This window comes from Falco cherrug, chromosome 3 (assembly GCF_023634085.1).
Source record: "Falco cherrug isolate bFalChe1 chromosome 3, bFalChe1.pri, whole genome shotgun sequence".
NCBI lineage: Eukaryota > Metazoa > Chordata > Aves > Falconiformes > Falconidae > Falco > Falco cherrug.
The window spans coordinates 113,711,340-113,738,169 of record NC_073699.1 but is presented as its reverse complement, the minus strand read 5'-3'; the positions used below and the strand labels follow the sequence as shown (position 1 = coordinate 113,738,169).

Sequence of the window (26,830 nt, the reverse complement as noted above, 5' to 3'; positions counted from 1 at the left end):
GGGGGGGGGTGTGTGCCAATATCATTAGATCAACACCTGAATATATACCAAGGGTAGAGCAGATCTGAAATGCACATTTCTCAAGCTAAAAAAGTTTCAGTGAAATACAGGCTTCCAATTAGCTCAGACAAAATGCTAACACCTACTGAATTACAGTGTGAAGCAGTCACTACTTTAAGAACTGAAGATACCCAATATTGATTTTACAAAAAATAGTTTCTCAGGAAGTTAAACACACATCTAGAGTCCCAAGTAGTTTCTCCACACTCAGGAGCTAAAAATTCAACAAAATGAGATTATAAATCCTCCTACACCCTGAAATTATTCAGGATTCTAACTTCGCAGTGGAGGCACAGACCCTCCCCTCTCCACAAGACCACCATCTGATAAATAGACGAGCAACACTTGCACCGATCATGTAATGAGAGCTTTTCACCCCTTTTGAAACTTGTTTCTACTTGCAAGCTGTTTTGTGCTCTCTCAGAAATACTGGGAAATAATGGTAGCATGTAGATATACACCAAGAGCTGAAGTAAGAGGTCACAGACAGGGCTTCTCATTGCCATTTCCTAGCAATTCCCTGCCATTTCAATATGCAAGGTTAAATTACTCCAGAAGCCTCCCTACAGGGCTTCCATTGTTTGTCAGTCAAGGCTAGGACACAATGGTGCCCATTCACACACACAGCAAACAAGCAGCTAAGGGCCAATGATCAGCACACAGACTCATTTTGGTCCTTCTGCAAACAGTTTGTAGAAAGATGGCATTTCAAATAAACTACGTCAATTTTTCAAAGCTTCAATGCATTCCTACTATAAACTACTTAGTAGGGAGTCCAGACAAAAATTAAGACAACTTGAGAGCAATGTGAAGAATCACCCAAAAAACCGCTCCACTCATTAGGACTGCTCCTGAGAAAGATCTGCTTGCTACAACCACATGCAAAAAGATTATGTTTTAATAGTTAGAGAAATACACATTTAGGTAAGTTCAAAATAGCCGATCCTTTCCCAAGACAGTCATACCGTGCTTTTGTTTTTAGAGTACCACTTAGTGTTCAGCCTCAGAACTCGTATTACTAAGGAGTACAGACACCAAGGTTCCAAAGTGCACTTAAGGCTGTTTACTTCATATCTTCTGGTTAAGAACCCAAGAGATTTAGGGTTTGTTTGTTGGGGTATTTTTTGCTTTTCTTTTTTTCAACATATCAAAAACAAATGCACTATGAGAAGTCCAATGCTGCTGATAACTGGAGAGACACAAGCCTCACGCACCTCTTCATTGCTTCGCCTTTTCTACTTCAAAACTTGCTAGAGCAAAGACTTTGTCTCCTGATCCTATGAGGGGAGAAAAACATTGTCAGTATTAGTAGAAATTGCAAATGCCCTTGTATACAGAATCCAGCAAAATATTTGAGATGGAAAAAAAAATAAAAATCAAACCTACCATGTGAAAAGCAGAACGCTTGAGCTAATTAAAAAAAAAAAAAAAAAAAAGGAGACATACTGGCTTGACAGGTCTGAAACCAGCCATGTTGCACTGGGCCTGGCTGGCATGCAGTTAACTTTCCCTACAGCAGCTCTCCTAGTGCTGTGCTTCGCATCAGTAGCTAGAAGAGCGCTGGTGACACACCCCTGTTCTGGCTACTGCTGAGCAGTGCTGGCACAGCATGGAGGCTGTCTTGTCCCCAAAGGCCCGTAGGCTTGGGGTGGGCAAGACGCTGGAAAGGGACATAGCCAGGACCTGCTGTGACTCAACCAGCTGACCCAAACTGACCAGAGGGACAGCCCATACCATGACACCATGCTCAGCAATAAAAGCCAGGAGAAAGGAGCAGGTGAGGAATTAGTTATTAAGGCATTTGTCTTCCAAAGGAACCGCTACATCTGCTGAGGCCCTACTTCCCAGACAGTGGGCTGGACATCGCCTGCTGATGGGAAGCAGAGAATACATCTTTTTGTTTTCCTTTGCTTCTGTGCACAGTCTTTGCTTTTCTTTATTGAACTGCCTTTATTTTGACCCATGAGTTTTTAGTTCTATTTTCTTCTCCTGTCCTGCTGAGGAGGGGGACTGAGAGAGAGCGGCTTGGTGGGCACTTGGTGTCCAGCCAAGGTCAACCCACCACACACACGCAGAGCTTCTAATGAAGTACCCTTCTGAACAAAAAGGGTTCTTACACTCTCAGGAAGAGCGGTACTGAAAGGTAGGTCACAGAGACAGTTTATTTGTACTCTGACCTAGTCTGGCACATTCCTGCCATTCATAGTTCTTTCATCACAGTTCTAACTGTAATGCTAGAATGAATTGTTGTGTTTATTTAATGCATATTATACCTAAGCTTTTGGTCTTGTAAATATGATTAGTTATGACACCATTACGGCAAGAACAGTGCTTTGAAGCTCCATTTTGACAACATGCCAATAATTGCTGAATTCTCTGCATCAAGCAAAGGAGAAGGCTCTCCTTAAGAGAGTCATTAATGCAAAAAAGATCTGTATTTAACTAAGAGCAGCATCTCTGCTTGAGGCAGACCATTCAAGCCTTCAGCATTAAGGGCAACACTTGGCATTTTATGGACATTTGGCACTGGATCTGCTGCCTTACTTTTTTCTTGTAGATAGTGTATCAGAGTTTCATTGTTAATAAAACAGAAAAATGTACACCAAGTTTAATGGCATAAATCTTTTGTTTGAATTTTCTCTTTCATAGGGGAATCACAAGTATTCCTATTAGTCATTGTTCAATGAGGCAAAGAAATTGGAAGGTACGAGAAGGAAAACTTACCAAGGTCAGTTGAGACTCTCTCAAACTGGCTCAGAGCTGTACCAGCATTTGTTGACAAGAATGTCTCATCATCTGCAGTGAGCTAAAAAAAAAAAAAGGCCACCAACTATGAACTCAGTACCTTAACTTTGTGTGCATATTCCCACCACTGTAATCCCCACTGTCTACATGGGCATATACATGAACTATGACAGGTTACATCAATTTGAAGTTTTTAAGCAGCACTGTTACCTAACATTTTAAAAGCCAAAGTAAAAATGCAAGCTACTCCCCTACCACTGAGGTTTTTTTCCTCAATGGTTCCTGTCAGCCCAGGAAGGACAGCAAATGCAACGTCAGACATGCTTCTACATGCAGCACTAAGTTTCAAGCTGATCTCCAGTGACAATTTTTGATTAAACGGTCACACTGTACCTCTGTACCAAAATTATGCAAAGGATGTCAATTACTTTTTTTGTCATGTGGTCAATACAGCAATGAGGATCAAAGCTCACTTCCTATCATCAGCTGAGGAAAGCAAAAATATGCAGTCACTACCAGCTTCTGACCACGTTAAGAGTCAGTGACCTAGAAACGGTTCTCTTTGCACATGTATGTTTTGCTTTTACTATGTGCTCTGATGCCTTGTGACAGATGCCCATAAAGTATTTACAATAATGAACTAGTAACCTACATTTGGGAGGTTCAGATATTCCAAGTTAAAACTTGCTCATTTAAGTAGCCTCAGATATATATCCTTATTAAATCAAAGCCTAAGTGTGTCACACTGTCCACAGTGTTTGTGTCAGTTTATTTATTAAAAATATAAAAATTAGGTACAGGCATTCAGAATTATGTTGGAATGAAGGAAAAAGTATTAAATTACCTGCCTTTTCTGTGCTTCATAAGCAAGCATCTAACTACTCAACATTCTGCAGTATTGTGCAGACAAACAGGTAACATTTACAATTTTTCACATTCAGTACAGATGTAAAACTACTACCCTAGCAGTCCTCAGTGAAGTACGTTACTGATCATTTTAAAAGATAAAGAGATTACATCAAAATGTGGTAAAGTGGCTTGTCTGAAGTGATGCAAGGAACTCATGCCAGGGTATCTTCATGCATGCAGTTCACAATCTTAACTAGCCTTTTAACCTATTTCCAAAATACTTTTTTCTCTGACAGTCAAGCAATAAAAATATTTTGAAGGAAAGCATTTGCTCACGTCATCTACTTGGAATAAAACTCCTTTAAGTACTGCATTTGATCCTTTCCATTATAATCCTTCATTTCCTAAGGACATCTAAGTACAGAGATCCACAGGAACCCATTTTCTTCACATACCAGCCACAAAAATAACAACTTCGCTTCCTCCCTCTAGTGGTAAAACCCAGGGACTCTTCTGCCACTGATGGACTCATTGAGGAAACAATTGGTTTATCACTCACCTCTCCAATTTATTTATCTTACACCAAGAGGTGTATTATCACTAATACAAACCTAAGTAAAGCTCAGCGTATGTCAAAAGCCCTGGATAGTTCCTGCCAGGTACAGCAGTGGTAGTTAGCCAGTAAAAGAATTATTTTGTAGCTTTTATAAATACCATACTCATATCAGTTTATATGTGATTCATTCACATGACCCACCGCAGAGAGCATTTTAAAGTAGAAATAACCTTATATAAACGTACAATACTATTTGATATGTGTTCAGTAGTGAGTGCTTCAGAAAGCTGAGCATGAAAATGGAAGGACATTTATGTACTACAAAAGCAAGATGCATTTTATCATTTGCTGATAAACAGAAGTTGTAATTTCTTGAATGATTTCAAATTCCTCTTCAACAGACTGAAATCTCTACACACCTACCTATCACATCAACACCTTACCTTCTCATCAAGCTTTCTGAGGGCAGTCAGGATTTCCACTTTCTGCTGTGTGTACAGGTTTCGTTCCAACTTCCCAATCATTAAGTCTCGATCCATCTGTATACCAAGGGGGAAAATAAGTCAGGATTTATAAGCTTCCTGTTAGTTTCACTCAACACAACAGCATGAGAAATGCAACAGCCTAAAAATATCATCCATCAGTTAGCAAGGTACCCACAGAAATAAGGGACGAAGCTACCTATAATTTAAAAGATAGCTGTGAAGTTTTTCTGAACGTTCGGCAAATATTTTTTGCACCTAACCTTAGCATTCTTGTTTTCTCCAAACTTGAAACCTTTTAATCAAAGACTGCTCTTCATTCAAAACTATGTATTCACATACCACTGATACATGGAGGAATCAGACTTCATTTAACTTTATCTGGATCTCAAGTTCAGGCTAGACCTCCGAAACATCAAGTGCACTCTCCAGCCCCGGCACAAGTACATATTCATACTCTTCAGATTTTGTATTTGCAGTTAGTTCATTATCTGTTAATCCCATTTTTGTTTTGAAGCAGTAAGACAGAATATAATTCCAGAAATACACATCGTTGTTCCCATTACCTCAATAAACATTTAACACCAAATTCTGAAACAGAACTTCTCTATCTCCTTATGACGCTGCACCAAGTTTTCTAAAACACTTGGTGCTCTCCTTGCGATCATTACATATTTACATCAGTCTAGCTCAAATGAACAGTTTTTACAGTAAAACAGAAACCTTTACCTCTGCCAGCCTTGTCCTCAATTGCCTTGGTTGTTTCTTTGCAAACATTCTAATTACTTCCGGAGTTTTGAATGCTTGGCTGATGGCTGCTTGTATTGCCTACAAGGAAAGAGCAAGAATGTCCAGAACTAATGGCGTCTCAAGTTATAGATGAATGACAAAGATTATTGAAGGCTGGAAACCATCATTAGAGTCCTCTGCATTATCTGCTACAGAGCTTTTCTTTTTGTGTATAACCATGGAAGTGAGATGGAAAAAAAAAATTAATTTTATGCATAGCTTGAAAAATCCACTAACTAGTGCAACTACACTGCAAAAGAGCTGTGAAACTTTTCATTACAGTCCAGGTCTTAATTTCTAATAATTTCCAATGTCTTCCTGGTATTAGCAAATCACAAGTGGATGTGCTATGCTATCTTTTGCAGTTTTAATGCCCACACTGATGACTACAGCTCTTCTAAAGGGAAACAGAATGTAAGTAATGATGAGGCAAACCTCCTACTGTTATTCAAAACCCTGTATGGAGTACCAAAGCTATTATAACTGTGGTGAGATTTAATCATGTTTGGACAAATCCAAGATCTCTCTGGAAACAAAACCCTAAAACTTGGAACAAATCATGCTCTAAATTAAACATTTGAAAAGAGAAAATAGGTCAAAAGTTTGGAACTCAGCATAAAATAAGACCAATTCACTACAGAACTTACAAGTTACACAGTCACTCCTACAGCCTTTTCCTCTGGACTGGTATGACTCTCAAATGCAAACCAGCAGTAAGGACACAGGAAATGCTATCTTTATGCTTTCTAACGAACAGGCATGAACTTTTATTTCTCATGATATATATATTGCCCTGGATCATCCCTCACACCTTTTATATTAATTTGTACTATTTCTAATATTAAGGATCCGATATATCTAGTCCCTGCAATTTCCCACAGTTTCTTCTACAATGTTATGGTTATAATGCCTCAACATTTCTTTTCCTTTTAAAATGAAGAGACCTAACCAGGTCTTTATATGTACACATATATTAAATAATAAAAACATTAGATAGATAATCTATCTAGCTTCCAACACATGCCTGCCTAAAAATTATAACGAACCACTTGTAACTATTCTCTTCACTGAGTCCAGGTAGAACGTGAACTATTTCTAGTCACACATCATCCTTACCAGTTGCATCCCGCTGAGCTCATCCACCAAAGTCATATCTCCAGACATAATCTTCTTCAGAGAGTCATTGAACTCCCTCAGTTGTTCTAGAGTTTCTTTTTTGGTCTCTTCATACTCATCCGCATCTAGTTCCTCTCTAAAGGGGATCCAGTAAGATACATTAATTGATAGGATTAAACCTGAGATGTATCATGGAGAAAAGAACATCAGGGAATACCATGAAGCATGCTTCCTCAGACAGCAATAAAAACATTCGCATCGCCTCAGTTTACTCTGCTCTAGCCCTGTTAGCTGTTATTAATCTAATGTGTAGTTTTCCTGGTTTTACACTACCTCCTAGCCACCCATGCACTTGTGTTGTTTGTATGAAGTCGCTTACATTAAAAAGGCCCTGACAACTATGAGATACTCGACACTTGGTGCAATATATAAAAGTGTATTTTGGATCTCAATAAAAACATGCAGAGAGATAGTTTTGCTCAAAGTTGCAATGAGTGAAATTATCTGAGAACTCTACCTCCTCACCCAGAAACCACCAAGTTATTCAGGATCTTCAACTGATCCTGCTGTCTAAACCTTGCCCAACTCAAAGAACGGCACTATCAACCCTTAGCAGGTATAGCTGTTCTTGAAAAAAACCCATACTACTTGGAAAAGTTAGAATTACAGTCAAAGAAAGTATCTAAGACCACACGAGAAGTTAAGTACAAATACTAAAATAGAAAAAAAATCCTTTTTTCTGGTAATTGTCTGTCTTAAATTTTATTAGCCCACAAAAACCTAACACAAAATCATACAAAAAACCCATGTGAAAATGTTAGACAAACTACAAAAAACCAAACCAAACCCCAAATCCAAACATCCACAGTTGCAAGACAAAACAAAACAGAAGCAAAAGCTATTTGGTAACTGCTGTTAAAAAAGCCCATATGAAAGTTGTGAATTCTGTGAACAGCTCTTAAGTTAAAAAATCCCAATGAAGTACAGAACTTCAAAACAGTAAGAGTATTTCTGTCTGCCTTTTCCTCAAGAAGATAATAGAACGATCTTAATAAAAAGTTTTTTTAAAGACAATTTTTAAATATCTAACACAAACATCCTATCTAATTTAAAAAACATAAAGTAAAACAGAAACCCCGACAGATATTTGAAAGGTACCACTTTCTTCTGCCAACCACTTAAGGAAAACACTACCACGTAAGCAGAAAGCATCTATTTTTATTACCTGCATTCATCCAGATCTTGAAGCTGCTGCATTAACCTATCCAACTGTTCTTCCAAGTTTTGTTTCAGTTTACTGGTCTCTGTTGTTCCTCTTGAAGCCATTTTCTGTTTCCACACGAAATTTTCAGTTGTTATGTGACATTCCTAGGAGAAAGAACATTTTATTGTTGTGTGTCAGCAGCTTGAGACTTACTTTAAAACACTCCAAGTATCAAGAAAATAATGCGTTATGCTGACGATGGCACGGCTGATGGCAACACTCGGAAATCCGCGCAGCGGGCACGGAACCGTGCGGCTGCTCCACAGCGCTTGCCCCGGCGGCACGACGCGGCTCGCGAGGCAGCCACTCCAGCAGCCCCAGCACGTACGGCCCGGCAGGCTTCGCCCCCAGCAGCGCCCGCTGAAATACGGAGGCCCCGCTACAGGGAACAGCCGTGTCTGCCCCTCCAGGGCCCCTCGGGGGGCTGCTGAGGAGCCCCCACCCGGAGACAGGTGCCCGAAACACACCGACACCTTCGACACCCACCGGCTGCGGGCACCCCACGCCCCCCCGCAGCCGCCGGCATAGCCGCCAGCCGCCCCGCCGCAAGGGTGCGAGAGCGGCACCGGGCAGGAGCAGCGGGGCCGCGGGCACCCCCAGCGCTCCCCCCCTCCCCGCGGCTGGCCCCCGCGGGCAGAGCCGCCCACCGCGCAGGCCGCGCCGCCTCACCCGGGCAGGCCGCTACGGGAGCCCAGGGGCAGCGGCCGCCTCCGCCGGGCGCCGCTTCCGGCGCGGCCGGGCCAATGGGAGCGCGGGCCCCTCCGCGCGCGGCTGGCGGGCGGCCCCGGCGGTAAGCGCGGGCGGCGGGGCGCGGCGGGGCCTGGCGGGCGGCGGCGGGGCCTGGCGGGCGGGGGCGGCGGCGGCGGGGCCGCGTGCGGGCCGAGCGTGCCAGGGCTGCCTGCGGCCTGCGCGCTGCAGGTCTGCTGTGTGGCGTTCCCGGCAGTTTCAGCGAGGGGCCGCAGCTGCTCACCCGCAGGAGCGCGGGTTGGTTTCCAGAGCCACCCCAAAACCTGCTGTAGGCGTACCCGATTTTTCTTGCTGCGAATGCATGCCAAATCCAGCTAAGCGCTAGCTGGACTGCAAGTAGTACACACTAAACACCGGTAAGATCAGGTATAAGCACGAAGAGATTATATATAAGCATCTACATAAAGGAGTACATCACGGGGCACCTCATTTTTCCTTCTGAAGAAGAAGGGAAAATGATCCAGGATGTCCCATTCTTAGAGAGAATGTGAGTGAAGGCCACTTTACTTTGTTTCTCCATCTTAAGTCTCTGTAGAGAGGCGTTACTATTATTTCATTTAGGATTTGGCATAAGATAGCACTAATTATTTTAAGACTGCTCAGTTTTGTAAAACTGAACACCTGCATGCAGATCTTCATCTCTGTATAGTAGGAGCTGGGCTGCTAGTTTGGACCTTGTGGTTGAACTGCAATAGAGCTGTGTCAGGCAGTGCCAAATTACAGATAATTCATCAAAACTTACTTACATTATTATACAGTGAGAATAGGCATATCTCTGTGTACCCACAGCTCGGGCAGTGTCTGGGCTTCACTCATCACTGGAATCCAGCTGTCTTTTTCTCTCCTGGGATTTGCAAGTTTTATAGCCTTTCCCAAAAAGTTGGAGCTCTATGAAGGTCATTTCATACAAAATAGATCCTGGCCCTGATGGTGCTGTGTTGGTTACAGGGATGGCATAACAGCAAAGGTACCCGTGTCATGATGCCTCTGCCATTTCCTCTGCTCTCCCCATCAACCATGCAGCTTTTTTTTCTGTGAAAACAGCGATAGGCAGAGGATGTCGATACAAATTAGGAAACTGAGGGTATGTGCAAATTATTACATCTATATTCTCAATTTCTATGCAGATATGAAGCACTACAAGGTGAGTTTATGATGCAATAATTGCCTGTTTCTGAAGATTGTAAGACTAGCTAGCAGCATGAAGGACATTTGACTAACTCCAGAAAAGGCCCTATATATTTTAATCTTAAAATTTACTATTAATTTTGCCCTTGCTTTTTTTTTAAAAAAGGAAAAAATCAGCCCTTTTCAAATTTGCAGCATGAGCCACTTTCTTTAGAAAGTAGGGCTTTATGAATTACAAAGGCAAGTCTAACTCCTTTCCTTGCCTGTTCCCATAGTAACTCTTCTAGCTGATGCCCTTGTGAAGACTGCATTCCAAGTTAACACCAAACCCTTCAAATGCTGAACTACTCTGCAGTAATAAAGAATATTTTAAAAGTTTGTGAAACTCTTGAAAGCACAGAAAAGTACTAACACTTGCAAGATGTGAAGCCTTGGACGACTTCTTTTTATTCAAGGGCTATTTGATGTTAGTACATAGTAGCTGTTAAGGTTTAGCTGTGATACCTCACCGCTGTGGCGACTGCAAAGTTCACTCAGCTTCTTTGTAAAGGAGACAGAATCCGAGGGTGACCTTGTGGGATCTTTCCAGTGATGTTGCTGTAGAAACAATGGCAGACTATTCAGTGCTAGACACAGATGTCTCAAACACAGCAGAAGAATGGCCCATAACATATTCCAGTTTTCATTTGCTAAGGGAAACCATCTTGCCAAGCCAGAATGTTCTCATGAAAGAAAAGAACACTGAGAAAAAAAAAATATCCATGCAGTGTGAGGAGAAATGAAAGAGTAGTGACATTTCCTTATTTTCAGCAACTGTTAAGCAGCTTTCTGAAAGTAAAGTTCAAAATTGGAACAGCGCTGTTGTATTTTTAAAAAAGAAAAAAATAATAATCGGTATTGCAGCTTTTACTGAACTTTTTTTTATTCACTATTCTTCTGTCATCTGTTCCACTAGTATACCTACCACTTACTTTCTGCAACACAAAGTAGATTTCACATTTAGTCCATAGTACTCCCTTCCCACATACCAAAAGCATGTAAAATGTAAATAAATCCCAAATGAAGAAATGTTACCCCTCCTCTCCTCCAGAATTTCATAAAATATAATGGTAATTTTATAGATTTTGCTGTATAGATTCACTGCAGTTTATAGTAGCAGCACTGGGAACTGTCATAGGATATTCTATTCCCCCCTGCAAGCACTAGAAGTAAGGAAGTTAAGAAAGTTCCCTGCAGATGTGTCTCTTGGCAGTTGGCTGACATCTTAAAAAACCTGCACTGTTCTAACAAAGTTTGTCCTGCAATTAGGACAAATAATCTCTCCTCATGAAGTTTTTCTGCATGAGCTGCTTTTCTTCAGAATGGGCAGTACACTGTCCTCTCTTCAGGCAAGCAGCCTGTTTTCAGTGATTCCATTTTTAAAGATGTTTCCTCTTGCATCTAGGAGGAAATTGCAGCCACTGTGATAATATGTGGGCAAGGCAAATTTGGGTTCACTTATTTATTACATATGTTTTCTTCCTAGCATGCTCACTTTTCTCTACATCCTTGATTTCTGAAGCCCACAGAATTATCCTCCTTTCTGCAATGTAATGCCACCGTTGTCTCAGCTCCTTGCTCCTATCCCTCTATCCAGAGATAAGCAGAAAGAACTAGAGGTGGTAGGTTTAATCTCTTAAAAATGCAGGGTCACATGAACAATCACAGGCTCGATGTTGATGGAGGGAAAATACACTGTTTAATTTTACCTTAAAATCTGCTTATTGGCAGAACAGATAAGTGTTAACTACTTTTTGATCTCATCTCTTCTTGCAGTGGCTGGTAATGAGCACCAACATTCTCCACTTGGCTCTGTAGCTGCAAGGAATGGCTATGGAAGAACCTGACAAGAAGACTGAAGTAGTACTGCTGGCCTGTGGGTCCTTCAATCCCATTACCAACATGCATCTAAGGCTATTTGAGCTGGCTAAAGACTACTTCGATGAAACAGGTAGGGTGATAATTTATATAATTCAGAACAGCTCTGATAACTAGAATTAAGGTGAATACGTTGTGTATATGAATGCCTGTTTGACAGTGACAGATCTTTTTGGAAATACTAATTAGATATTGAAGCTAGCACACATGTATGTATCATACAAAATCACGCAGGCCAAATATGTGAGAGAACAGTCTTATATATGTGTTGCTTATTACTGATTCTAATGAGCTAAAGCGTGAGTTTTGTAGTCTTTCTAATGTATCTTACTAGATCTTTACCTTGCACAATGGCAGAAGTGTACTGTACTTTTCCACTGGGCTGGTTCTTAGAGATTGCAGTGAATAATGATTATGTAATAGTTTAAATACAATACAGTGGAAGTAACATCTGCTCAACCACTTCTCATGTTCTTGTGTGATGTGTTTTTTCCACAGGAAAATACAAAGTAGTCAAAGGAATAATTTCACCAGTAGGCGATGCATATAAGAAGAAAGGTCTGATCAGTGCATATCACCGAGTAACTATGGCAAAACTAGCTACAAAAAACTCAGATTGGGTAGAAGTTGATGACTGGGAAAGCAGCCAGAGTGAGTGGTTGGAAACACTAAAAGTTTTAAGGTATTCTTCAGCCAAACTCTAAAAAGTCTCAAGAACCTATAGAAGGATAAGGAATGACGTTAGCTCTAACAAATTAGAATAATAACAGGCTAACCTCAAATCATACGAATAGACTCAGTGAATTCAGAAGTACTATTTATATGAGCATTGTAAATGAAAGAGTCTACCATAAATGTACAAAAAATAAGCCTGTGAACAGTTTTTAAGATACATGTTTTCTTAGGCTTTAGTCAGTTTTTATGCTGAGAAGGTATTCACAAGGAATGGCAAGAGACTAGTATAGGGTAGGCACACTGCACGCGGTTCCCTCATTTGATTCCGAGGGTGCTGTGCTGCCCATTCGTGTATTCAAAGGCTGGCATGAGAACTGTCTGAAGGAGAATCTTTTAAGTTTTATGGTTTTTACTTTCGGTCACTGCTACTTCACTGAGGTGGTTCTTTTTAAAACAATTTTTTATTAAAAAAACCCCATCAAATCAACCTGGTAGTTGTTGCTTTGACATCTTTGCACTTTGAATATCTTATGACCCAGGTTTCATAAGTCCCTTTTCCAGCAGATCAGTTCCTGGATGAATGTCTGCCAATGTACTGCAGGAGGAAGTACTGATAGATTATTTATTAGGCCATACTCTTCTCTGTATTCTCCAACATGTTTAAAATACCTAAAATACGTCTGTTTTGCAGGTACCATCATCAAAAGCTTTTATCCCCTGATCCCACCAACAGTCTGCAGAATGCTATACCTTTAACAAAGCCAGGACGGAAGAGGAAGCAGGAACCAAATAGGCATGACCCCATTAAAAAGAAAAATCAGAGTCCAGATGTAAAAAGTTAAGTCTGTTTGCAAATTTACTGCTTAAACAATACTTGCTATTTCCAGGGAATTGCACTGATGAGTAACTTTTTTTTATGCTAGTTCTTGGTTCTGATTTCACTGAGTAAGTTTATTCCCTTAGATCCCACAGCATAAAGCTTCGTAACAAGATGACTGTAAGGGTAAAATATATAGGACATGAAAAATAGTCAAGGTAATAGAAATTCGAAAGGTCTAAGCCATCTGTTTAGCTACAGAACTTTGCTAAACTGCAGTTACAGCTGAGAATTTTGGATCATAATTTTCTGAAGAAAGGACAGGATTAAGACCTGAAATTCAAAATTTATCTGGGTACAGGATCATTTAAAATTGTAATTTAAACTTTATACAACAGTTTGGCCTTGTAATTTTAGGTAGCATTTATTTGGCATACTGCTTTTAGATGTTAATTTTAGTTCTTTAGCTTGACGTGTACAGTTACACATACTTGTACAATATTTGAACGGCCTTGCATAACGACCATCTTAATCCTTTATATTAGGAAATCTTGACTTCTCTCTTGACTTCTTCCCTTGAACCTTTCCAAATTCTACTGTTTAATTGATAGCTGTTTAATGAAAATGCTTTCAAAGAAAAGACAAACAGCATCAGGCAGGTTTTTTTCGTATTGTGTTGACAGGTGTTTTACTATATTCCTACCACCCTGTGACATTACTGGAAGCTGCAAATCTGTAGCAGTCTGTTTTGCTTCCATTACTTTAAAGCAGTTTCTGTCAACGTGCTTCTCTAGATTCCCTCTAAAACATAGTACGGAACAGAGTCCCGCTGAAGTCAGGTCACCTAGTCTATGGGTTGGGGTTTTCTCAGTCATATTTTCTTCCCTTTTACATAATCCCCTATGCCCCCTGTCCTGTGAAAGTTAGCGCCTCTTCTGTAGTTCTATGGAATATCAGATAAAAGTTTTACAAGCATTACGGTATCCTTTTATACTTACCTATTCTGGAATTTTCTCTATATTTTCTTTCACTTTGATCATCATAGTGATTGATTCAGCCCAAGGCTAAATAAGCATATGAGAGTTTATTTTCCAGTCCTTTTGAAGGAAAAGAATCCCATAACCTTTTTTCAGAGAACTCCTGTATTGAGACTACTAATTATAAACTCTATACTCTGAATCTTTTATTTCATTCCATTGTCTCATCTTAACCAAAGATACACTGAGGTAGCCTAGAAATTAAACGCCCCCATCAAGTTAGCTGAAATCTAGTGGCCTAAACCAAGTCCTGTTGCTCACTTATTTTTCTTTTTAAGGTGTCCCACAGGTTAAACTGCTTTGTGGAAGTGACATGCTGGAATCATTTGGGATCCCCAATCTGTGGAAGCTGGAGGACATCACTGAAATTGTGGAAAATCATGGCCTTGTATGCATAAGTAGGGCTGGAAACAGCGTTCAGAAATTCATCTATGAATCTGATATTTTGTGGAAACATAAGAACAACATTCACCTTGTGGAAGAATGGATCACAAATGACATTTCATCCACCAAGATTAGAAGAGCACTGCGGAGGGGCCACAGCATTCGTTACCTGGTACCTGATGTAGTTCAAGCATACATAGAAAAAAACAATCTGTATAGTCTAGAGAGTGAAGACAGGAATGCTGGGGTTATCTTGGCTCCCTTACAGAAACATGCAAGTGATTCCAAGAACTAAGAGGCACTATACAACTCACTTTCAGCTGTGAAAAAAAGCTAGTTCAGTACCAGAAAATGTCAAGTTTAGGGATTGGGGGTTCTGTTTGTCTTTTTTTAAAGTAGATAGTGGGCTAATTCTGTGGCTTTAGTACATACCTAATTGCTGTTGAGGTTTGGTGCACTTAATAATTGGACCTACACAGTCTTTTTTTAAACTCAATAAGATTTTCACATTTAAACATTTTGTCACAGTGCAGTGAACTAAGTATAAGAATTCACACTTGCATATGAGAATTACAAATTAACAAACAAAAGGGTTCTGATTAGTTTTCACTCAGACTGCTCTGCTATTTATAAAATACTAACACAAATATTTTTACTTGCAGTGTCTTAACAAAGTAATTTAATTTCAAAATGTACCACTTACTGATAGTAAGCCTATATAACTTTTTTTTTATTTGCCAACATGTTGTGCACCTCAGAGAAATTATTTAGCTCTGTCCTAGAAGGGAAAAATTTATTCCTAAGTGAAGTGGTGGTAGATATACCATGCTTTGAGCCCCCTGCCTTTCAAATATGCAGCCTGTTTGTCTGCCATCATGCAATTTGCTCCCAGAAATGCCTTGTGCTTTACTTTGCAAGTCATGTTTCCAGAACTGTACATTAAGCTCAGCGCTGTTTCACGTGGAAGGACAGACCTACTTCAGAAAACTGGTTTAGAGCCATTGATTTAATGGATATAAATTAATAGTATCATTGCACTGATTCTCAGACAGTTGTCCCTTTATTTCAAGTGATGAATGAGCTTTTACTTCTGAGCCAAAAAAATATTTCACACAAATGTGTATAGCAGAATTGTTTTCTGTAACTGGAGTTGAGAAGAAATGGTAGGATATTAAGACTGTACATCAGTGAAATGTTTTCCATTGCTAGAAACTTGGGTTTCAGTCTAATGGTATATTGTCTGTATTATCTGAATATAAACTAGAGGCACTGTGAATGTCATGTGATAGAACTCTACCTCCCTATATTTGCCGTCATCCTATTTTTGTCTGGATCACATGCCTTATTAAAAATGTCAGTGTTTCCAAGATGCTACCTAATGGATCAACAGCCTTTTTGTACGATCTCCATGAGATGACTCTGTTCACATTTTTCAGATCAACAAATCCAGCAGAACATGAGACTTTCAGGGTAGGAAGCCTAGATGCTGTTGGGCAAGTCTAGAACCTGGGACAAGTTCCAGGATCATACCTGTGACAGCCTGTCATCCTTCCCTGGGCAGAAGATCCCCAAAGAGCCGAGGCAGAGGTCTGAGCTTCCCTAGGAGCTTAGGGGGAGCCTGAAAGCCAGAAGCCAAACACAGAACATCATGAGTGGCCCTAGGGCCTGCAAGGCTCATATAAAATCCAGCAGGGAAATGGTGATGCTGTTGGGACAACCTGTAACCCACAGTGGAGATAGCATCAGGCAAGCAAACTTGGAGCCCCACATGAAAATCTGCAATTACCATACACTAAAACTCTGTGTTCTACTAGTTCCAGCCTATGAATGTGACTATCTACAGAGAATCTACAAGATTAGTGTAGTCAAATCAAGGCACAACTTCAAAGTGCATCTGTAACTGCATTGTGACAGAAAATAGCATCAAGGATCCTTAGGTTATTTTTTTTTTCTTGATTCCTGTATCACATGTGCTTGGTTTGCCACTTCCCCCCCTGGAGTACAGGCAAGCTTACTGTCCTTTGATAATGAGGCTGAGTTCATTCATCATCAATAGTAATACAGGTACCCAAGGATAAATTATGCCCCCTGTGACACCTTAGCAATCAAATTGCCATAGCTGATTGAAGATAACTGTGTTATTGATGATGCACAGGAAAGAACAAGATCTGTTTTGCTTGCTGTCTGTCTTATGACTGACAATTCTTTTCAGCAACCAAGTCAGCCTGTGTGCTTCTGAATAAACAGAGCAGATTCTTCTAATGGGAAAGCACCCTATTTTTATGTGGTCACTTTTCGGAGCAAAACTGCACTTTAAATAATGATGCTGGTGTGTGTTGGTGCAGTTTGTGTAATTCTAGAGAAACTGCAAATTCAATAGGAGGTTTTATAAAGCTTTGTTCTTTAAACAGTTGTATTTCACTAGGTTTTAATGTAGTTATGTGTGGTGGGTCTTTCAATAAAACAGACTGCATGTAACATGCTAATTTGAGTCATCTGTTATTAGCGAAATCTGATGCCTGATGACCGTGATTTTGAAGTAGGTAGAGTGATGTCAGTACAGTTATGTCTATACAAAACAGAACATTGTTCAAAGATTACACTAACTGCTGAATATGGATCTTTTCTTTTACTAGTTTTAACACTTCATCTACTTCTGTAACAAGGCCATATCCATAATGGAATGTGTTAGATGCTCAGTGCTGCACAGCAATTAAGATAGAAATAGAAAAAAATTATTTCCAGAAAAAGAAAATTGGGAATTTGTAAGGGAGAAAGAAATGAAACATCATAGGATGTGGCCAGTGCACTCAGCAGTTCTAACAAAAAGTCCCATAGGCAATTCTTCAGCTGAGCCTTGAAATAGTAACCCTAGTACCCTTTATAAGTCTTGGTTAGTTAAGTACTGATTTACAGAAAGCAGCACCACATCCCAGAGAGTTTGCATAATCTTAATTTTTAGTTAAAATGTAATATCCAGGCTTTTTACACAGGATTTATCCAAGTACCGACTTCTCTTTACTTGGAACAGTCAGTGTTGCAACAGTGCTTTACTACCATAACATCGTAATAACAAATTATGGGTGAAATGTTACTGTTTGAGACCAGGGGAAGCATTAATTTGCATTTCCCTGTGCCATTCCTAGTTTAGTACAGGTTAGAGAACAATACCCATCTGCAAACAGGAAACAAGCTTTGACGTCCTAATTTCCTACTCGCCTGATTCTGTGAGTCATACAGGTCAAACTGTCAGCTCCAAAAATGTAGCTAAAGTTCAGGGAAGCTTAATTCTCTCTGCAAAATACTGTCTTTTTAATTCAGCCTAACCCAAGTCAGTAAACAGATAAATGTAGTAGCCATAGGTGAGTGTCCTCATTCAAGATTCAGAACACCAAATTCCATTTTTACTATGGTAGCAACACAGATAAGACTTCCCTTGCCCATCAATTTCAGGTTTTTCTTTTAATATAACCTTCATTATGGTGCTCATTACTGTTCCACACTTCAAATGTGTGATCAAGCTAATGCTCAAAACATGCCTGTGACTTCGGGATTGATTGTTTTCCCCATTTTATTGATGAGGAAACTGAGGTAGAAAGTTATCTAGCTCTCCTGTACGTAGCAATTCTAGAGTGTCTAGTTGTCCAGGATTATGAAATTCATTTTTCTCCCTTAGTAAATTGTGACATTAAGGCATACAGTTTACAAAAAGTAGCCACATATGGAGGAATTGGAAAAGATTGGAGAGTCACGTATCTTCCAATAAAATCTTACTTCCAAATTCCTTACATACTCTTTCTCTTTGAAGTCAAGCGTTCTTTATTCACTTTTTAAAACACATTGCTGAGTCATCACTTAAGAGATTTCTTTCACTTCTTAGGCGAAGATAAAAGTCCAACATTGAAACTTGCCTGCTGCATCTGGTGCTCTACTCCCTATATGCTCTGCCACAATGCATAGCATCTAATAAAGCATCAATGGGAATAACTTCTGTATCATCTCTCCTTTACTGTATGTGTCAAGAGTAAAAAATGAAGTGGGGAGCTATGTCTTCTGTATACACTAGGGTATTTTTTGAATTTATTATTGGCCATTTTTAGGAGTTGAAAGTGGATTGCAAGAACAGGTATTGGTCCTCTTTCCCATCTAAGAAAACTGACTAATACAGAGTTGCAGAACTGGGAGCAGAGCTCAGGCCTCTGGATCTGCTGTTTCAAGCCCATCTGTTACACAAACTTTCTGGCTGGTAAGGCATCTGAGAAAATAAAGAATCTTGTACATGTATGTTCATTTAACTAGGACACAACTAACAGCATTAAAGAAACCAGAACACAAATAGTTAAACTGTGGCATAGCAGAGCAGGGTTAAGAGTCACATCAGGGAATAACATACACAAACAAGCTTTGTCTTTCATTTTTCTGCTACAACCACTAGACAGTGATGTTGCCTACTATTTGCTCCAGACATAAACCAACAAGATAGAACACTTATCTCTATCACTGTGTCATAGGTACTGCTTTAAAATGTGCTGATATTATACCATCCACAGTTTAAGTCAATCCCTGCCTGTTCAAATATAGCATGTATTTACCACGGGTAGATCACCTTTTCTACAAATAGGTAGATTTCAGAGCATAAAGCCACAGATCTAATAAACATGCAGTGAATTCTAGTAATGACATCTGACCATGATTCCCTTTAATGCATACAAGATAGACACAGTTTAAACCAGTTTTTCATTCGCATTGTGACTCCTGGGCTGTTAACATTTGCTCCACAAAAAGATTTCAGAAACTGTGAACTTTTCCCTCCAACACAACAGAAGCTGATCTACAAATACCCTCTCACCTATTGGGCCAGCAAGAGTACCCTTCCCCTCCATCAGAAAGGCTCCGGGATGTGATCCCACCCACAGTCTTCCTTATATAAAGCCTGGTTAGACAACCACTCCTTCATTTTGCTTTTTGGTCAGAGGTTAACTGCAACTTCCATCCACAGTCTGGCAATGCCTGTGGATTTCAGTGGAACCTGGATCCTTTTCAGCAATGACAACTTTGAAGGTTACATGGTGGCCTTAGGTAGGTGAAAATACCCAGTTCTATCCTTCATCCCTTCCCCTGTAAGGGTCTTCCTGAATTTTAACAGTCTGAGTTCTAAAACCTAGATACTGCTGAGGTTTTTTTTTTCCTCTGCAAAACAATGGAAGGATCTTTGCTTATTGATAAACAGCCAGCATTAACTATACTTTAGCATGTTACCCAAGTGTCATTGCAGCTCTCAGGAATTTCTCAGCCTAATAATTATTAAAAGTGGAATTTTTAACAGCTTTCAACAGAGCCAGGGAAGAGTTTGCCCTGTCCACTCAATTTCTCTTGCTTTTGAGCACATACAAGAACCTACATCTACAGTTAATTAAATGCCAAGGAACAACAACAACAAAAAAGCACTTGGGTATTTTCCACTTCCAGGCAGTTGGTTAGCTTGGTGTCATTTATCTTTAAACAGCTTACAAAATACTTCTCTCATTGCTGTGACTTGTTGATAAGTCTCTCTAATTGTCCCTTTCCTGCAGTGCTTGAAGCAAACCTCTTACCTTGCTCAGATGTTTTATAGAGAGAGATTAACGGTGCTTTTATGGGGAACTAAGGAAGTTACTGGTACTTTATTAGCTTCTTGTACAAAGCTCACTGCAGACTGCAACAGCAGGCAACCTTGTGTGCTGTCTTCTCTTCTCCCTGCCTCTCCTACCCCTTTCGACCTTTTTGACTTACGTAAACTAATGACCACCAGTGTCCCTTGCTGGTTATTGTATACACAACTAGAATGAAATCTGTTTTCTGGCTGTTATCTATGCTGGGCGACGCTGGGTGACCTACTTCAATTGTCTAGCTGGTGTCTTTAACATGGTGAAAGAACTCTTCTCTATTTCTAATCCCACTGTGTTAGCAATTAGAAAAAAAGAAAGGGTGCTCCCATAATGAGAATTTATTCCTCTGTCTGAATACAAAGTAATAAACTCTTAATGTGTTGTCTTCAAATGGAATAGAGATTCTGATTGTTCCCTGATAATAAACATTGTCGAACTAAGTAAAGGGCTTCTTTAGTGAAATGCAATTACCAATCTTGTGAAAAATGTACTTTGTTTTCAGAATGTAATTGGGGGAACTTATTAGAAGTAAAGGCAAAGAATCCTGTTGATGATTTACAACCCATCTTTAATTATTCCTGCTTGGTTGCCAGGATCCTGAAAAAAACAAGGACTGAAATCAATATTGTTAGAGCTAGAATGAAAAACTTTTCTGCCAGGGTAGGTAGAGTGAGGAGGCTAATATCCGACCAGCTGAGTAACTAGAGGATTATGGATAAGGACATAGCTATTCCAAGCCTAGTCCCTCCTTCACTTTAATACCTACCTCTAAAAAGTAGATTTGTAAGTAGTTTATATTTAAACATTTTTATGACCATGTTAAGGCTTAATGTGTGTGGCTGTTGCCAGTACTCTATGCTAAAATAAACTGGTAACCCTGTAAAAACATGACTGACAGATTCTGGCACTTCTTTAATGCATACAGTAACGACGTCCCACTTCAAACACAGCCTGCGTGAGCCAGATGGTTCAACACATGGTCGTTGAACGCACCCTGTTAAGAAAATCACAAGCCCAGCCTGCACAAAGCGAGAAACTTCTAGCAGTCCTATGAAATGTCAGTTTTAATCTAGGTGATGAAAACTACTAAATTAAGACACAGCTTCCCATTTTACCCATTCCCCTTCCTGAAACCCTAACTCTGAGCATACTATTGGGATGCAATGTAATCCAGTTGCCTGCCAAAGGCCCATTCCTTTAATGAAACAAACATTTGTTAGACAAATAGAAAAAACCTACAAGCACTTTAGCTCAGTATTACCAAGAACACAAGGATTCTGTTACAGGTGACTGATCATTACAGATAACCAGGAAATCTTTTGACAGGTGTGACTTTTCTAGGTGCACTTAAAAAGTCTAAGTGGCATGTCCTGAAAACAAGCCCAAGTAATTCATTTTAGGACTGCCCTTCATTTTACCCTTTTTAAGGTAGAGTGTGCAAAGATTTCTTGTGAATTTACATCATGCCTTTCCTCTGACAAAGGATGAGGACAGCCCTTAACTATACCCTCTAGCTAAGCAGGGGGTAAATCTGAGATCAAGCCTGGGGTGTCTGTGGGGGGCAAACCAACTCTCCCCAAATGTTAAAAGAATTCTTCTGATTCAAAGTCTTAGAAATCTTGCATAGGAATTGGGTAACAACAGAGTAAACTGGTTTCCAAAGAGTAAAATGTACAAAATGTGACTGTGTCATTGTAACAATACAGCTTTAAACAAAAAAACCCCTCACAACAACAAAAAAAAGCAAAACCAAAAACCCAACCAAGCAACAAAACTGTGCATAGCAGGTCACGCTATCTAAGAAATGCTTCTAGTGGCAAAAAAAGGTTAAGTCCTGGCTGTCAAAATGGCTGGTGATAAATACCACTCTGACCTTTTTGCCTCCTGTCCAAGGTATTGACTTTGCAACACGCAAGATAGCAAAAATGCTGAAGCCTCAGAAAGTGATCAAACAAGATGGTGATTCATTTTATATCCATACCACTAGCACATTCAGAGATTATTTGCTTCAGTTCAAAGTTGGAGAAGAGTTTGAAGAAGATAATAAAGGCCTGGATAACAGAAAATGCAAGGTAAGGCTGAATATATAAAATGAAGAGGCTGTGACAAAATTAAGATGCCATGATCAGTCCAGCTACTTGAGCTGAAATTGTTCCAAAAACACTACTTGTAATGCAATGCAGAGGTAGGAGCCCAAGGTGGACAAAGAGTCTCACTTTCCCTCAGGAGCAGTATTTACGTCCCTTTTATCCAAGAAAAAAGGACATTGTCTATGAGTATACCGCAGAACTGAGACCAAGACCTACAGATACACTTTTTTGTTTCCTCTTTCACAGAGCCTAGTTACCTGGGAAAATGACAGACTTGTCTGTATCCAGACTGGAGAGAAAAAGAACAGGGGCTGGACTCACTGGCTTGAAGGAGATGACCTCCACCTGGTATTTACTTCAGATTTCTACTAATTTGGTCTCTGACAAAAATAAGATCTATAACGCGGTCATGGCGTGCACAAGTCATCTTCTAGTTCTGTAGTATTTGTAACGGAATGGTACATGGTGAGTACGTGATACTTTGATTTTAGTTTACCTGGAACAACTTCATTGTTTCACTGTAACATATAGTTAAATTCAGAATGTTAAGCATAACTTAGCATGGTGGCACAGTGGTGGTCACTAGTCATGGCAAGGGATTTGTGTTCACCTTTAGAAGCTGTTCCTTTGATTACTATAAACATTTATATTTCTGTCTGGTTTTATTTTTGGTAGGAGCTTCGTTGTGAGAATCAAGTATGTAAACAGGTCTTCAAGAGAGCTTGAGTATGTGTACTAGTTCCTACATGGAGAGACAGCTATATACTAGGACTACACATCCTCATGTCCAGTGATGGCTGTACGGACAAGAACTGATTCCTTGCACCTATTAACCTAAATGGGCTGATGTTTCTGGCTCAGGAAATAAGTCTGCTGTTGCCAGTGTTAAAGATCTGATTTTTGCTAATAAATGCCTTAAACCAGTCTTAAGTACCTGACTTCTGAATGTCTTTTTGGATGGGGAAAAAAAACCCAACCCAAAACATAGGTGATATGGTTTGGGTCTCTAATTAACCAACTGTAATTCAAACCAAGAAAAGGTGGCTTTTCTAAAGGGGCATGCCAACATCAAACAAAACAGAGGAGGAATGATGGCAGAGAAGTGAAGATGACTACAAAGGATACAGATTTATTATTCAAAATGCTTCCCTTTAAGATGCAGACTACTAGTTAACTCCACTTGTATCTTAAATGTGTAATGTAAGGTCCTATATTGCACCACAGCTGCTTTGTTCTCAAAAATAAAATTAAGTTCAGCTTACCAGAGGAAACGAGCCTGTGATCAAATCCCAGAACAGTGAAGATGGGTCAGAGTAATCCATGTAGATTCCAGTCTGCAAAATAACTGAACACTATAAGCACATATACAGAGTGAAAACAATGCTTCTTCACTTAAGATTTATTTGCATACATTTGTTCATTTAGGTTAAATGATTTTCTTTTTGACCTTGTGTAATCTTGCATACAGAAGTAAGTTTTATTCTGTCTCCTGTAAACACATGGAAGTGGTCAGATCAACTTGGTAGCTACATGTGAAATGAGTTGCTGCCTATTGTTGGTAACACTAATATTGCAGGTATCTTATTGCTAGTGGAAAGAGAGTGTGATTAATCTAGCTTAATCTTAGTAACTTAATTACTTTCTATGAGGAAAAAAATTCTAACGTAACCAATGACATTTAAAAACATTAGTAGCACTACCCTTCTGATACTTGGTGTCAGTTCTAAATTCTTAAAGCTGCCACCAGAGGCAGACAAAATTTGTTGAAGTGTGGAGGGCATACTCCTTACAATTACTACAGGCCTATGTAAATTTAAGGTAGTTGCCAAATCATGAAGAAAAGAACTATTATTTTTTAGACGGTTAGGGAAATTTGGGGCACTGGCAGTAAAATGCCTGGTGTTTATGGATCCTGACAGTGTCTTCCTTCTGGAACTGATAAGTTTTCATTTATTCGAAAACAAAATTACTATTACCATGTTATTATAATATAAATAACAAATCCATGCAGCAGACCTGCTCTGTCGCATCTCAGCAATACACAGCAACAACCACGCAGACTTTGCTGTTCCACTAGATGGCACCTCTGGAACGTACTGCATCTTTATTTAAATTGTAGAGGTTCCTAACACCAGTAATTAAAGCGTTAAATATTGCAGTTAGTCTCAACCCCCACAGCTTTTAGGCTGTGCGCTCCATAAGATATGCATGAGAAGCAATACAGAAAGGCAATGGTGACCTTAAGAACTCTGTGAGTACGAAGAAAGGGTCCAAGTAGAAACCAGGAAAACCTGATGCTTGGAAACCTGTGTGACTAGAGGTGTAATAATGCATTACTAAGTCCTTACTGTTAGAAATATAGAAGGGTTATTATCAGCAGTGATACTACTTTTCTTATTGCTACTTTCCTCCTTCAAATTGCCAATCTGAAAGCAGATAATGTGATGCAGAACTTGCTTGAGGATGCTTTGGAGATCTTGAGGATGAGAGAAGCTACTAGTGCCAAAACTGCTTATCCTAATTTCATTTATATGGTAACCTATTCACATGCTTTCACAAAATACAATTTAAACATTTTGGAATGCATGATGAAAAGATGAAATAGAAAGGGAGCAGTCACATGTTCTGGAAGCCGGGGGACAGGGACAGACAGGGACTTTGAGGTAGCCTTTGCCAGGAAGATACGTACTTGAACTACAGAACTGAAGGACAACAACAAACCTCCCCAGAGAAGCACTCAAAGGTGTTTCAGACCAATTATCTTGCACTACTGCTTTGATGGTGAAACTTTTTCATAAACCAGCCTCTGAGGCTTTTTTAGTGCAACTGCAGACCAGGTGCATTATAATGTTTTTAAGGTACGCCAGCTGCATGTGAAAGTACTTTATAATTAGGTGAATAGAAGAAATGTGTTGCCTTCTGGGTTCTACAATAGTTCAAGTAGACAATGAAAAACCAAAAGAACAGCCAGGATTCACAAACTCTCAAATACTTTCTCTAATGATGATATGAAAAAAGAAAAGTTATAAAAGTCATAGATAAAAATGTAAGGCGTTGTATTAGCTTGTTATTATTGTTTCTAAAAGTTGGTCTTTCTGACAGACTTACACAGAGTACTTCTAAACAGCATGTAACACTTTCCCCTGGTATCATCAGCAGTACCTTTAAGGTTACTAACTTTTACTCAAAGGCTTTTAAGACATACATTTGTGTGTAGCCTCCTAATAATTTTCTTGCATGCTATTCTGTGCAATGACTATGTAATATGGAACAAGCCAACATTTTAGCATAAGAAGAAACCAGCAAATGAAATCACATAAGCCTGTGCTTTTTTTATAGCCCCAACTTTGTTTATAGCCCCAAGTCTGCTGGAAAAAAACGACAAAATGAAACATAATCCCAAGAAGATAAAGAAACACAAAATGAAACAAAAGCTAAAAAATAAAGGTAACAATAGAATGCATTCTACAAAAAGACCAGCAATTATGTGATCCAATTATTTATAAAATAATTTGTTTCCCATTCTGGGCACCTTGGTTAAGTCACCAAAAACATTGTTTCTGTTCAAACACCTTTACATCACTATAGTACATTAAAGAAAATGTATAGTGAAACACAAGATCAAACATCCTATCTTCCTCAAATACACATGAAAACAAAAAAACCCCACCCCAACCGATGTTATTGCTTTATAATTATTTGCAGTGCTTATGGAAATATGTCTTAATTCTACCCTTTGCTCACACAGACCAGTTTGCTTCCCACCTAACACCCTGCTGCTCTTCCCTCCTATGGAGCTCTTCACACCTGACTCAAACCTGAGTCGGAGGTTCTGCTCATCCAGGGGCAAAAAAGCTGCTGATGCAACTCCCCACCCTGCCACCCATTTTTTTTTCCGTTTTTTTTTAATTCTCTTCCGAAAGAGCAACTTCTCAAAATCCTTTTGTCAGCTACGTGCATTACAACCGATCAAACAGGCAGAGTTGCTAGTGAACATCTGCTTACAATCAACACAGACCCTAGCTGTTTCTTACTGGAGTTTCATTTTGAGTGTGAGGTAAAAAAGGAGGAAAAGATCATTATCTTTCACAAAAATATATTTAGTGGTGTAATGAAAGATCTAGTGCAAAAAAGCTTGTGTTTTTACAGAAGAAAGGGAGAAAAATACCTCGGGTTGAAACTACACCTAGCAAAGGCTAAGGGCCAGCGCTCGCTGGGGGCTTGGCGCCTTCGCTGTCCCTCGGTACCTCACAGACCGCCGCGGTTACACAGAAACCGCTCGGTCAGGGAGGCGGGCGAACACCGTCAGGGAGCGAAGCACGTACGGCCCCGGGAAACCGGGGACGCTTCAGCAGCCCAGCTGCAGCAGGGAGACCCGTACCTGCAGCACTGGTCCCGCCTCCGCGCAAGCAGCAACACACCCGCCACCGGCCAACCCGCTCCTATCCGCCCTCCGCCCGGGCCCGCTGCCGCCCCTCGCAGCCCCGGCCCCGCCCCCGTTGCCATGGCGCCCGCGGGCCGCCCCT

At 40.0% G+C, this 26,830-nt stretch overlaps 3 protein-coding genes and 1 long non-coding RNA gene across 6 annotated transcripts; 2 read left to right on the top strand and 2 right to left on the bottom strand.

Moving 5' to 3' along the window:
• LZIC (leucine zipper and CTNNBIP1 domain containing) lies at positions 1–8,645 on the bottom strand. Of its 2 annotated transcripts, XM_055705988.1 has the most exons (7): positions 8,531–8,645; positions 7,823–7,965; positions 6,598–6,733; positions 5,422–5,520; positions 4,654–4,749; positions 2,785–2,866; positions 1–1,337 (listed from the first exon to the last, which is right to left on the bottom strand). In XM_055705988.1, exons 2-7 carry the CDS (start codon positions 7,921–7,923, stop codon positions 1,279–1,281), a joined length of 573 nt encoding a protein of 190 aa, XP_055561963.1. In that variant the 5' UTR covers positions 7,924–7,965; positions 8,531–8,645; the 3' UTR covers positions 1–1,278. The 2 variants fall into 2 exon arrangements, with proteins under 2 accessions (XP_055561963.1, XP_014133776.1); XM_014278301.3 differs by lacking the exon at positions 8,531–8,645 and having other exon boundaries at positions 6,598–6,776.
• Positions 8,162–15,940, top strand: NMNAT1 (nicotinamide nucleotide adenylyltransferase 1). 2 transcript variants are annotated; one of them, XM_055705986.1, is made up of 5 exons: positions 8,162–8,313; positions 11,552–11,726; positions 12,152–12,335; positions 13,020–13,165; positions 14,461–15,940. In XM_055705986.1, the coding sequence occupies exons 2-5, from the start codon at positions 11,603–11,605 to the stop codon at positions 14,859–14,861; spliced, it is 855 nt and encodes a 284-aa protein (XP_055561961.1). In that variant the 5' UTR covers positions 8,162–8,313; positions 11,552–11,602; the 3' UTR covers positions 14,862–15,940. The 2 variants fall into 2 exon arrangements, with proteins under 2 accessions (XP_055561961.1, XP_055561962.1); XM_055705987.1 differs by lacking the exon at positions 8,162–8,313 and adding an exon at positions 8,538–8,651.
• On the bottom strand, positions 10,241–26,767 carry LOC114015313 (uncharacterized). Its single transcript, XR_003559164.2, has 3 exons — positions 26,686–26,767; positions 23,567–23,638; positions 10,241–10,333 (listed from the first exon to the last, which is right to left on the bottom strand). It is a non-coding gene; the product is annotated as an uncharacterized LOC114015313 (long non-coding RNA).
• RBP7 (retinol binding protein 7) lies at positions 19,521–23,214 on the top strand. Its single transcript, XM_005437073.4, has 4 exons — positions 19,521–19,645; positions 22,108–22,286; positions 22,551–22,652; positions 22,980–23,214. Exons 1-4 carry the CDS (start codon positions 19,573–19,575, stop codon positions 23,028–23,030), a joined length of 405 nt encoding a protein of 134 aa, XP_005437130.1. The 5' UTR covers positions 19,521–19,572; the 3' UTR covers positions 23,031–23,214.
• Positions 26,768–26,830: the final 63 nt, after the last annotated feature.